Genomic DNA, 12,500 nt, shown 5'->3' on the forward strand with positions numbered 1-12,500 from the left:
CGACATACTGCAAACACCTGCTTGAAAGGTTAACACACAAACACAACACACACACACACACACAAACACTGAATGTTAATTCAGACCCCCTGTCTGCAAGGTAAATACTTGACTCATCAGAGGAAACGTAAACAAAGTCACCTGAAAGTGAGAAACTCAGCTGCCAATGACTGCTTATAATTTATCTGACCTTTGACCTCAGACCCAAACCTCTAGCACGACCCAGTGTGCACCAGCTTGGAGTGCTAGGCGCACACACACATTCAGGGGTCAAAGGTTAAAGGGCCATGGGAAGGTACCGGTTGTTGGGGATCAGAGCATCCGGGACTGTCCTGTGCGTCCTGTGTGTGTGTGTGTGTGTGTGTGTGTGTGTGTGTGTGCGTGTGCGTGTGTGTGTGTGTGTGTTTGTGTGTATAAATAAAAATATATATGTGTGTGTATGAATAAATATATATAAGTATGTGTTGGTCTTTGTGTGTGAGTGTGTGTGTTATTAACCCGCGTCTGTGTTTCCAGTCTTTCTCTCTGGTCCAGGACCTCTTGCTGGAGATCCAGGAGCTGAAGGAGTCCAGAGACCAGCTGAAGGAGAAGGTGGAGGAGCAGCACACTGCCCTGGAGAAGGTCTGTTATCTCCTCTCATACCCCCCCACCAGACCCCCACCTTCATATCACATCCTGGAATCAACTCACGTGTAATATATGTTACATTTATATTGATAATATATCCATCGAGCAGATTGAATAAACAAAACAAGTTTGACCAGGGTTGCTGGATAAAAACTGCAATTTAGAGCGCAAAATAAAATGATGGATGGAAGACCAAATATAAAGTTCAAAAGTACAAGTGACTTGACCACTGTGTCCACATATTGTAAACCTGATAAATGGTAACTTATTTTTAGGTCAATCCGGACAGCAAAATATTTGATTTAATTTTAGAGCATGATCATGGGAAGATACAGGCTGCAAAGTTACCAGGCCTATTTTCAAAGAGACAATGGGTGTACAAGATTCTTATCGGGAAACGTTCACAGCATGGGTAGTTAATACAAAGGAAACAAAGCTGAGGGGGAGCGACCATCGTTGAAGGTTTAGTATCGGCTATGGCTTAGTATTGGCCGTTGGCCATGTCCAATTCACACACTATAGTGGACATGTCTACAAGGCTGCCAGACAGTTAAAGGAATCAACACAACAAAGAAGTCATTCGATTGGCCTCAGTATCATGCTTCGTGGCTACAGTGGCAATGCAAATGCAAACTATCTTAACACCTTTAAATTAGAGAGGGAGGGAGGTATCTCTAGGTCCAAGGAGGATGTATAGAAATTCCTTTTCAATTTACTTTACTTTAACTTTACCTTAAACATACCTAACCCTACCGTAATCACAACAAACCCAATATGAACACCACTAAACCCTGCCATAACAACACCAAACCCTACCGTAATCACACAAAACAGTACCGTAATCCCACAAAACTCTACCGTAACCACCACAAAACCGAACCATACTTGTAATTACTGTCCAAAGAATTACAGTCTCTTCGAAAGTCGCTTATTAAAACAAGGGCCAATAACAACATAACAGGATTCGGGTTCTTCTACAAACACACGGTTAATTCGGCTGCTTCTGGCTGGGTCGCCTATGCTAAACACTCAGCAGCCCATCACAGGTAGCGTAACCCTTTGATGGCTGCTACCGTGTTGTGTGTTGGGCCCAGGTGAACTCGGCCCTCCAGGAGGACCACGCCACGGCGTTGGAGGAGTGCTGCCACCGTGTGGAACAACTGGAGGCCACAACGGTCAGTGATCATCCCACCATGACAACCAAATCAACTGATTGTTCAACCAGGTCCACACAGATCTTTGGACTGCCGCAGCTTCATGTTGTGAAACACAACATGGTGTTGTCTGTTGATGGATTAGAACGCTGTCCCCCCCGAAACAGTAACAGACTGTACCCTACATACAGGCACACATCGCATATACTGTGACATAGAAGGGTTTTGCTACATAACAGCAGCTCATCAGGGCTTATGTCACTCTATAATCCTATTAGAGTGATTGCATTTGGTACAAAATTACCTTTTGTAAACATGCTGTTTGTTTTAAATGCTTCTTAAAAGTAAAAAACTTAAAATTGTCCATGGAGAGGCTGCAGTTATTCATGGGTGGTTCACGGCTTGTTTACGTGATGTATCCTTGTTATTTGTGGTTTGCAGAGGTCTCTGGAGGAGAGGGTGGAGCGGTGCCCCAGCCCAGTGGTGCTGGAGAACACGGTGACGTGGGAGGTCCTGCAGTCAGCACTGCTCTCCGAGCGAGAAGACCTCCACACAGTGAGAGACCTCGGTTACACACAGTGACTCACTGACGCTGCGCCCACTGGCCCTTGTTTGGAAAGCACCGGTCCAAACGTACACACTCTCTGGTTGGTCCCGTTGTGGGGACTCTTGAGACGCTTTTCTTGTTATCAGGACCTTGAGATGTTCCCGTGGAGAGTTAGTACTGAGGACCTCGTTTAGGCAACACAACATCGCCACACTCCACACTGTGCTCCAGACAAACTACGAGTTGGTCTCCATTGGATAGACGGGAAAGATACAAATAGAATAATGATTATTCGGGCGCCCCGGTGGCTAGACCGGGTAGTGCGCGTACCTTAGGCTCAGTCCTGAACGCAGTGCCCCGGGTCCGAATCCTTCCCGTGGGTCTTTGCTGCATGTCCTCCCCTCGATCTACCATACCTTCCACTCTATAATAAAGCGTAACATTTTAAAAAATAAATCTTTAAAATAAAACCTTTATTAAGTTTTGTGAGGACGTTGTGTCGTGTCGACAGAATAAGTTCAAACTGGTTTCATGACTTCCAGAATCGGTTGCAGGAACTCTCCGCCGGGGCCAAGGGCCCCGTGACGGACCCCCCCAGCCCCGCGGGCCCGGGCCTCCCTCCTTCCCCCAGCCCCCCACCGACCCTGCCGCCCCAACCGCCGGCCCCTTGCGGCCAGGTGGCGGGGGGTAGTGCGGCGGTGGGCTTCCCCGAGACGCTGGAGGCTCTGAGGGTGGTGGGCCGGCTCAGCGATCGCCATGGCGACCTGGAGGAGCGCGTGGAGACCCTGGAGGCGGAGCTGGCGAGGCTCGATGACCTCGCTAAGCACGCCAGCGGTGCGGCGGGTAATAACGATGGCCGCCCGGTTTCAGTAGCCTTTATGGTCTCGGCGTCTAAGAGCTGAACATAAAATACATCCACTGTAGAAGAGGTGTCAACGTTGGTTAAGATCGACATTTGAGCGTTCCACATAGGGAAAAGGAATGGTTATAACTTCAGAACCTTTAAGGTTAGGGTTTCTTATTAATAATTTTGTTTGTTATCCTTTACGATGGTGGTATCGTGTGCGTGGGTTTTGTGGTGTGTGTTGAGGGGTGTTGGTGTCGTGGTTTGTGTCGGGTGGTGTGTGGTGGTGTGTGTTGGGTCGTGTATGTTTGGTGGCGGTGGTGATGTGTGTGGGTTGGATGGTGTTGGGTGGTGTGGTTGTGGTGTGTGTTGGGTGGTGCGGTTGTGGTGTGTGTTGGGTGGTGTGTATGTGTTGGGTGGTGTGTGTTGGGTGGTGAATGCTTGGTGGTGTGGTGATGGTGTGTGTTGTGTGGTCTGGTCGTGGTGTATGCTTGGTGGTGGTGTTGGTTGGCTGGTATGATGGTGTGGTAAGCAGGGTCCCAAGATCCAGCAGAAGACCTGTTGGAGCAGATGAAACACCTGAGATCCCAGGTGGAGGGCCTGGCCAGCGACATGGAGAAGGTGAGAGACACACACAGGACCTTTTTCCTACAAAAAAAAATCACACGCACACACACTCACATAAACACTAACAGGCACACAAGCAGACACAAGCAGTCCCTGAGTTTAGGCAGGCTGACCAACGCGCTGACGATGTTCTCATCCAAAACCCGATCTCCTCGTCGAGCAAAAGGTCACGACCCCGAGCAAAACACAAGAAGAGAGGAGAGAGATCATAGTGTCGGAAGTGAAGAGAGAGACGAGGGAGCTAAAGGAGGCGAGAGAGGCAAGAGAGGCGAGAGAGCGAGTGGCTGACAGGGAGCTTGCCCAAGCCAGCCAGGAAGTCAATGCCGAGATCACACAACTCAGGTAACGAGAAACATCTACCCAAGAAAAGAAAGGTTAATGATGAACTCAACTCAAACTCAAAAAAGCATGTGCAGGGTGTTTCTGTTACTATCTTAGTGTCTTCGTGAGGACTGGTAGTGTGTGTGTGTGTTGATGTTTAGTCTCTTGGTAGAGACAGTGAGTACCGTATGTGAGTGTGTTGATGTTTTGGTGTCGTCGTGGGGACTGTTAATGTGTGAGCCGGGCCTGGTCTGTGGTCCTGTCTAGGGAAGTAGTGCTAAAGCTTGAAGAGGAAGTGAGGCAGGTCAAAGGTCACGGGGAGGCGGATCCACACCTCCAGGACCAGGTCAGACAGATCTACTTTTGAAGATATGTTTGTTTATGTTATTTGAATTAAAGGAAAAAATGTACAGTGTAGTGATTCCGCCTGCTTTGCCTAAACCTTCAGCTTCATGTTACCCTAGCTCTGACCTTTGACCCGCAGCTGGACAATCTGCGCTGCACGCTAGAGGACATGGTGGGACTTTCCTCCACGTCTCTGCTCTGCCAAAGCCCCCAGGAGAGAGAACAGGGAGAGAGAGACACCCCGGGAGAGAGAGACACCGAGGGAATGAGAGACACCAAGGGAGAGAGAGAAAGGGACACCCAGAGAGAGAGAGACACCCAGAGTGAAAGAGACACCCAGGGAGAGAGAGAGAGGGAGACCCAGAGAGAGAGGGACACCCAGAGAGAGAGAGACACCCAGAGAGAGCGAGAGAGGGACACCCAGAGAGAGAGAGACACCCAGAGAGAGAGAGATAGGGACTCCCAGAGAGAGAGAGACACCCAGAGAGAGAGAGAGAGGGACTCCCAGAGAGAGAGAGACACCCAGAGAGAGCGAGAGAGGGACTCCCAGAGAGAGAGAGACATCCAGAGAGAGAGAGATAGGGACTCCCAGAGAGAGAGAGACACCCAGAGAGAGATAGAGAGGAACTCCCAGAGAGAGAGAGACACCCAGAGAGAGAGAGACACCCAGGGAGAGAGAGAGAGTGACACCCAGGGAGAGAGAGACACCCTGGGAGAGAGAGAGAGTGACACCCAGAGAGAGAGAGACACCCAGGGAGAGAGGGACAACCAGGGAGAGAGAGAGACCCAGGGAGAGAGAGAGAGAGGCTCCCAGGTACAGAGAGAGAGAGACACCCAGAGAGAGAGAGACCCCCGGGGAGCGAGAGACACCCAGGGAGAGAGTGAGAGAGACCCCCAGGGAGAGAGAGACACCCAGGGAGAGAAGGACAGGGAGGGCCAGAGTGACAGGATGCTGAGCAGTCTGTCCCAACCCCTGGAGAAGCTCCATGAAGCGTTCAGCAACCTGATGAGACAGCAGCAACAGAGCAGCGATGCAGAGGTAGTAGCGACCACCTGGGGGCGCTCCAGTCACACAGAGCTACACCCTGGAACTAGAGTACAACTGGAGTACAACTGGAGTAGAAATGGAATAGAGCTATAGTAGAACTGGAGGAGCTCAGGAACCATGCCATAGTAGATGGTCCTATTTAGTCATGCAGTAGAGTAGACAACTTAGTCCTAAGCAACAGATATTGATTTTCGGTACAGAGGAAGGGGTTAGGGCGTCTTGAGGTCAACAAGGGAATCAAACCCAGGACCTTTTCGGGTGGGAGTCGAACGCCCTCATCTCCATACACACCTTCCTCTCCACCAGCATCTCCACTCATCACGGGTCTTCGTGTGTGACTGCTTGTGTGTGTGTGTGTGTGTGTGTGTGTGTGTGTGTGTGTGTGTGTGTGTGTGTGTGTGTGTGTGTGCTTGTGTGTGTGTGCGTGTGTGTGTGTGTGTGTGTGTGTGTGTGTGTGTGTGTGTGTGTGTGTGTGTGTCAGAGCACCATTCAGAATAAGATCACCCAGCTCCAGGCGGAGTTTGACAGGCTTCGCGAAACAACGCAACACCTGCTGGAGAACCACGACGAGAAACAAACACACCTCCAGGTAAAAGGGAATATCGTCTGTCCACTGTTCAGCCAGTTATCAGATGCTGTCACACGGTGTTGCAAAAAAACACTGATCATGATGCTGGTTGTGGCCAGCGTCAGTGAGGATGTCATCAGTGAGGATGCCATGCTGGTTCTCGCAGAAACTGTACAAGTCCATGAAGGTGCTGGAGGAGCAGAAGGCGGACAAGCAGCTGCTGGAGACGGAGATCCAGATCGTGAGTCGCGGCCCCCGGGGGAGGATGTAAAACACCCTTAAACTCAGTCTATCTGAGTGACATATAGACTGTCTGAGTTACATTCAGTCAATCTGACTGACTCACTCTCTCTCTCTCTCTCTCTCTCTCTCTCTCTCTCTCTCTCTCTCTCTCTCTCTCTCTCTCTCTCTCTCTCTCTCTCCCTCTCTCCCTCTCTCCAGAAGGCAGATAAGTGTGCGTTGGAGAGCAAGGTGAGCCTGGTGCAGCTGGACGCGGCGACGGAGCAGCTGAGCACCATGTTCCACAACCTCCTCTCCAAGGTCACGGGTCAGGAGCAGGACTGGCACAAGGTCATAGACCGCCTCTCCAGCGAGATGGAGGGCAAGGTACACGCTAAACTCTACACCCACGCATACTTATTAATACACTCATTAAACAGCACACACTCAAATATGTACCAACATTACACATAGACACACATTATACAGTACATACTAATACACCAAACCATATATGCTGTCTACACACACATTCAACACTACAAGCTTTGGGTTGGCTTTTAGTCAACCTGCTGTGTTTTTATGTCAAGCCAAAGTACATAAAGTATCTATCTATCTATCCATCCATCCATCCATCCATCCATCCATCCATCCATACCACAATACTGGTCTGCAGTGGTCTGTGCTGATCTTTCCTGGTTTTGGCTCTCTGCACTGCCCCTTACCGGTCTGCGCTGGTTCCGTCCCACAGCTCAACCGGATGGAGCTTGACTCGATGAAGAAGCAGCTGGAGGACCGCTGGAAGAACATCCGCAAGAAGATCAAGTCTCCCGAACACGAAGACAACGCCGCTGGCCTCACAAGGTACGAGCTGGACTCCAGGGCTCTGTAAAGGCTAAGGAAAGGTGCTGTAATACTTCCTTTCTTATCTCCTTTAGAATAGGGTACACTGGACCCTCCTTTATGAAAGGATTGTTGCTATTGCATTCCCAAATTCCTTACGGCAACAACATTCAATCCCAATACTAATCTGGATTTGTGCCTGTTCGTGTTTGTTCCGTCTGTATTCGTGTGCGTATTTCAGTTCCTTGTGTTTCTTAGGGTCACTTCTGTAGATCCATACTAAGAGGACCTGCTGTTTCATCTAAGTGCTCCCAAGACTTGACACTGTTGGTCTTGATAGTAGCTTGGTGGCAAACAAAAAGGATAGGCATCATGGGGGAGCAATTGTTGACACATCGTCTGAGGAATTACTGATGGAGGCTCGACCAATCGTAGCCAGTGTTAGCCGTGCATGAACAAGATTTCTCTCTTTGTTGCATAGTTGTGTTCCTTAATATACTATATGCTGTACATACTCATTTATTATTTATATTATTCATGTTCCAGACAGCTGGTGGCCAGGTTCCACTGCATCTCGTGCTCGCGCCCAGTGGAAATGACTGCACCGTGAGTCCAAGTGCGCCCACCACACACTCCAAGGCACATGTTTGACTGCCCTCTTTTCTCTGTATCTATGTCTGTCACCCTCTCGCTCCATTTTTGCTCTCTCGCTCACCTTATTGTAAAACCCTGGGTGCTGTACCTCCCCTAACCAGTGGGGGGCAGCAGAGCCCACCACAACCCTACTTCATACAAAAAACACCAACACATTTGAAACAATAATGTATATAATTAAGTAGCTACTGTAGGTACTGTCTAACCCCTACCTGCTACTTAAAGACCTGTAACTGTACTATATACCCCTTATCTGTACCTTAAAGACCTGTCAATGTACTGTAAACCACTACCTGCTACTTAAAGACCTGTCACTGTACTGTCTAACCCCTATCTGGTCCTTAAAGAGCTGTAACTGTACTATCTAACCCACACCTGCCCCTACATGACCCGTCCTTGTGCTGACGCGCTCCCCTTTACCTGCGCCCAGTGGGCGTTTCCCTGGGATCGGGGACTACGGCTACGTCACCATGTCCCGCCCCTGCGGGGGTCACCACACCGTCACCCAGCCCATCCGGCGCTCCGCCCGCTTCCAGCACCTCAGGCACTTCTACCAGGCGGAGACGGAGGCCCTGCCCGTGCACCCCGCCGAGATCAAACTACAGGTGGGGCGGTACAGACAACTTAACAGTATAATGTTTATATGAAAAAATACCGAAGTAGTTAGGTGGGTGAGGTGAGGTACATTGTGCCCACGCACAAACATGTTTAACAGAATGTGGCCGATCGCAGCTGTGATTGGCTACCCCAGTCGGTGATGTGTGTGTCTGTGTGCGTTTGGGATTGGTCAGGGAGAGGAGGATATCCTAGGATTGGCCGGACAGATCTACAAGGGTCGCCTCACCGCCAAGGCCCCCCGGACCACGGACCAACACCTGCCCAGCCTCTCGCCCAGAGAGAGTACGTCCTCCTCACAGCTTCATTTATAGTCCGGACGTTACGAGGACGGTCACATTGGTGTCCCAGTCCGGACGGCCTCTGGGTCATGTGACATCAACAGTCCAACAACCATCTGTCATATGAACACCATTAACTTAACTAACCACCATACCACCTCGCAATCATCTGTCATCTAACTGTGAAATACGTTTAGCGAACAGGATAGTGTTCGCTAAACGTGAGGGTGTTCACTCCAAGCTAAAAGGGTCTACGGTTCTGAACGTCCACAGTCTCCCTGAATGCATCCTCGAGCAAGATACCCCCTAGCGTCTAACTGCTGCTTCCTGACCTGTCTCTGTACTGTCCAACCCCAACCGGCTCCTTAAGGACCTGTCTCTGTACTGTCCAACCCCAACCGGCTCCTTAAGGACCTGTCTCTGTACTGTCCAACCCCTACCTGCTCCTTAATGACCTGTCTCTGTACTGTCTAACCCCTACCTGCTCCTTAATGACCTGTCTCTGTACTGTCCAACCCCTACCTGCTCCTGAATGACCTGTCTCTGTACTGTCTAACCCCTACCTGCTCCTTAATGACCTGTCTCTGTACTGCCATACCCCTACCTGCCCCTAAATGACTCGTCCCTGTACTGTCCAACCCCTACTGGCTCCTTCATGACATGGATCTGAATTGACTAGACGCAGCTTGAGAAAAAAAGCGACTGCTGAATGACTTTGATTAACCTCAGTGTTGGGAGCAATGCATGTTGGGAGTAAGGGGGAGGTTGCGAGAGTGTGATTGTGTGTGTGTTCCGGTGGAGGTCAGTCTTGGGGGAAAGAGACCATTACTGAACAGAAAGGAGAAGTGAGCATGTTGCAACAGTGACGGGAAGGGAGTAACCCAGGGTTTGGTGTAGTTCCATGCCAGCGCACCATTGTTGTGTGTGTGATCATTATCTTTTTGAGGACAGCGTCTGGTACCCATGCAAACAGCCTCCCGTATAAGACCAGGTGCGCAGAAAGTCCAGGTCCTCCGAAAGACCAGGACCTAATAAGTCCATGTACCCATTAAGATCATTCAGACTCATTTTTCATATGACCACCATTGTGTTTGTGCTCCTAATTTCTCAGGCTTATGTGGACTGTGTCTGGTACCCACAGATGTATACTAGTGTATGTGCGTATATTGCCTGAATGTTTTACAGCCTGTATGGTTCTTGTTATGCTCCTATAGAAAGTTGGGATTTTTGTCTTCATGTGACCTTGTTGCTATGACGACCACAGGCATGAGTAAAAGCGGAGACGGCCGAGTTCAGCGTTCCAAGTCCCAGATGTCCTGTACCGCCCCGGGACCCGGCTACGGAGCTCCGTCCCGCCCACAGAGCACCAGGGCAGGCCGCCGTCGCATCGGTGAGTCCCGACCCATCGGCAAAACGCTCTCGGCCCGAAGAAGACTCTGGGTTCAAACCCCAATGTCCCTACTCGACCTGTAGGTCCGTCTTAAAGGTGACGCATTATACCCCCGTGTGTGAGTGTGATCAGCTGTTACAAGCCGTGACATCACTAGTGGGCGTGTCCAACTAAATGTATGACGGATAGATGTCTGCTACAGTCCACTGGGTAGGCTGGTAGACTGATCATCCGGCACACAGCTAGGTGGACACGCCCACTTGTGATGTAAGAAGAGGCAGTTTTCCAAAACGGCTTGTAACGGCTGAGCATACTCACACCTGGTGGTATCATAGGTCACATTTAATAAACTTGTTCTTGCATCTCAAGTTGCTTGTGGGGCTATACAATGACCGTTGTACGGAGGAGGAAGTCTTCCCCCGGAAACTGTTATCTGTTATTCGCCTACAATCGGAAGCGCAGATATATTATGTGATTATAATTATAAACAAACCGGCCCGTCCCCCATTAGACATGAATAACCTTTGACCTTGTGACCTCCAGGTTCTGCTGGTTCGGGGCGGGCCTGGCCGGTGTCTGCGGCAGACGACCTGGGTTCACTAGCGCAGAGCAGCGGAGAGCTACAGCGCCGGGCCCCCGTCACCGAGCTCCATGTTGACCTCCGACCCCCTGATGAGAAGGAGGGGCCTGGGACCAACCTGTAGGCGGGGGTTGAGTGGTGGAGTGGTGTGTGTGTGTGTGGGGGGGCTGCAGTGTTGTGATTAAAATATAAAAAAAATGTTTTTTAAAGGTTTTTAAATAAACTGCACCAGAAGACTTTTCTCCAGGAGAATTATTGTTTTTTTCAATTCAAAATAAATCACACATATACAGCGTGGAGGAGCGTGTTTTCGGGGGCCTAGGGGATGGTTGAGGTGGACCTGGGTAATTTTAGAAATTCCTTATAAATAGTTGAATGGGTAACTTGTCTATCATGGCTAACGAAGCTAATATTGCTAACAACAGCAGGGCTTGTACTGCGAACATGCCACACTAACTCAAAAAATGACAGGGCTAACATGGATAACATCGATTTTGCTACACGTGTTTCATGATTTTGCTGCGTGTCTGTGTGTATGCATGTGACCACAATGCCATGTTTAACTTTAGCTTCCAATACACCGTGCTGCTTTACCACTTCCTGTGGTACGAGGCTGTGTGTGTAAGTGTTTCAGAGAAAGAATGAACAAGTTTTACTAGCGCTTCGGGGAATTTGACCTGTAACCTAACCCCATCATTTCCAGATAACGTTACAGTATCACTCGATGTCGGACAACACGTAATGTTGACTAACCTTAGTAATAAAGTATACGTTTCATCTCACACTGATCAGTCCTTACAGATTGATCAGCGTGAGATTACCTGATTGGCTGAAAGTCAGGTGACCTTCAGCTGTGCATTTTCCAGGGACAATGCACAGCTCATTTGCAATACCAGTTAGCTATAAACTAATTTATATCTGTAGCCCCTGCGTCTGGTAGCCACAATTATTCACACTTATACACTAATGTCTCCCCGCTGCTCCTCACTGAGCACACTACTGTCACCCCTCTGGTTCTCACCATGCACACTTGCACACTACTTTAGCCCTTATTATGGTCACTTTCCACACTGTCTTCCATCTGGTCCTCTCTATGCACTGTTACTCACTTCTGTCTCCCCCCTTGTCCTCACTATGCACTGTTACTCACTAGTGTTTCACCCTGGTCCTCACTATGCACTGTTACTCACTAGTGTTTCACCCTGGTCCTCACTATGCACTGTTACTCACTGGTGTTTCACCCTGGTCCTCACTATGCACTGTTACTCACTAGTGTTTCACCCTGGTCCTCACTATGCACTGTTACTCACTAGTGTTTCACCCTGGTCCTCACTATGCACTGTTACTCACTAGTGTTTCACCCTGGTCCTCACTATGCACTGTTACTCACTAGTGTTTCACCCTGGTCCTCACTATGCACTGTTACTCACTAGTGTTTCACCCTGGTCCTCACTATGCACTGTTACTCACTGGTGTTTCACCCTGGTCCTCACTATGCACTGTTACTCACTAGTGTTTCACCCTGGTCCTCACTATGCACTGTTACTCACTAGTGTTTCACCCTGGTCCTCACTATGCACTGTTACTCACTAGTGTTTCACCCTGGTCCTCACTATGCACTGTTACTCACTACTGTCGCCCCTCTGGTGCTCACTATGCACTGTTACTCACTACCGTCGCCCCTCTGGTGCTCAATGTACACGACCAATCTCTCCTGCTCCTCTGCTTTAGACACATTTTGAAATGCTCATAGATTTCCAAACGTCCATTTCCTCCTTCGGTTGCACCAGTTCAGCCAGCTTTTTGAAAAAAATGGCGAAACAGAGGGTGAGAGAGA

General features: G+C 49.5%; 1 protein-coding gene across 1 annotated transcript in view; it reads left to right on the forward strand.

Annotated features, from left to right (window-relative positions):
• The window catches only part of LOC115530794 (uncharacterized protein C16orf96), a 14,779-nt gene extending 3,877 nt beyond the window's left edge, over positions 1-10,902 (forward strand). Inside the window, exons 2-15 of the mRNA XM_030339579.1 lie at positions 517-621; positions 1,722-1,802; positions 2,223-2,336; positions 2,883-3,171; positions 3,708-3,793; positions 5,995-6,102; positions 6,248-6,322; positions 6,523-6,687; positions 7,052-7,164; positions 7,690-7,749; positions 8,228-8,402; positions 8,589-8,697; positions 9,958-10,083; positions 10,627-10,902. Coding sequence (XP_030195439.1) covers positions 517-621; positions 1,722-1,802; positions 2,223-2,336; positions 2,883-3,171; positions 3,708-3,793; positions 5,995-6,102; positions 6,248-6,322; positions 6,523-6,687; positions 7,052-7,164; positions 7,690-7,749; positions 8,228-8,402; positions 8,589-8,697; positions 9,958-10,083; positions 10,627-10,787 — 1,767 coding nt within the window. The 3' untranslated portion in view covers positions 10,788-10,902. The remainder of the gene's footprint in view (positions 1-516; positions 622-1,721; positions 1,803-2,222; positions 2,337-2,882; positions 3,172-3,707; positions 3,794-5,994; positions 6,103-6,247; positions 6,323-6,522; positions 6,688-7,051; positions 7,165-7,689; positions 7,750-8,227; positions 8,403-8,588; positions 8,698-9,957; positions 10,084-10,626) is intronic.
• Positions 10,903-12,500: the final 1,598 nt, after the last annotated feature.

The sequence above is a fragment of the Gadus morhua genome, chromosome 2 (genome assembly GCF_902167405.1).
Source record: "Gadus morhua chromosome 2, gadMor3.0, whole genome shotgun sequence".
NCBI classification, from domain to species: Eukaryota; Metazoa; Chordata; class Actinopteri; order Gadiformes; family Gadidae; genus Gadus; species Gadus morhua.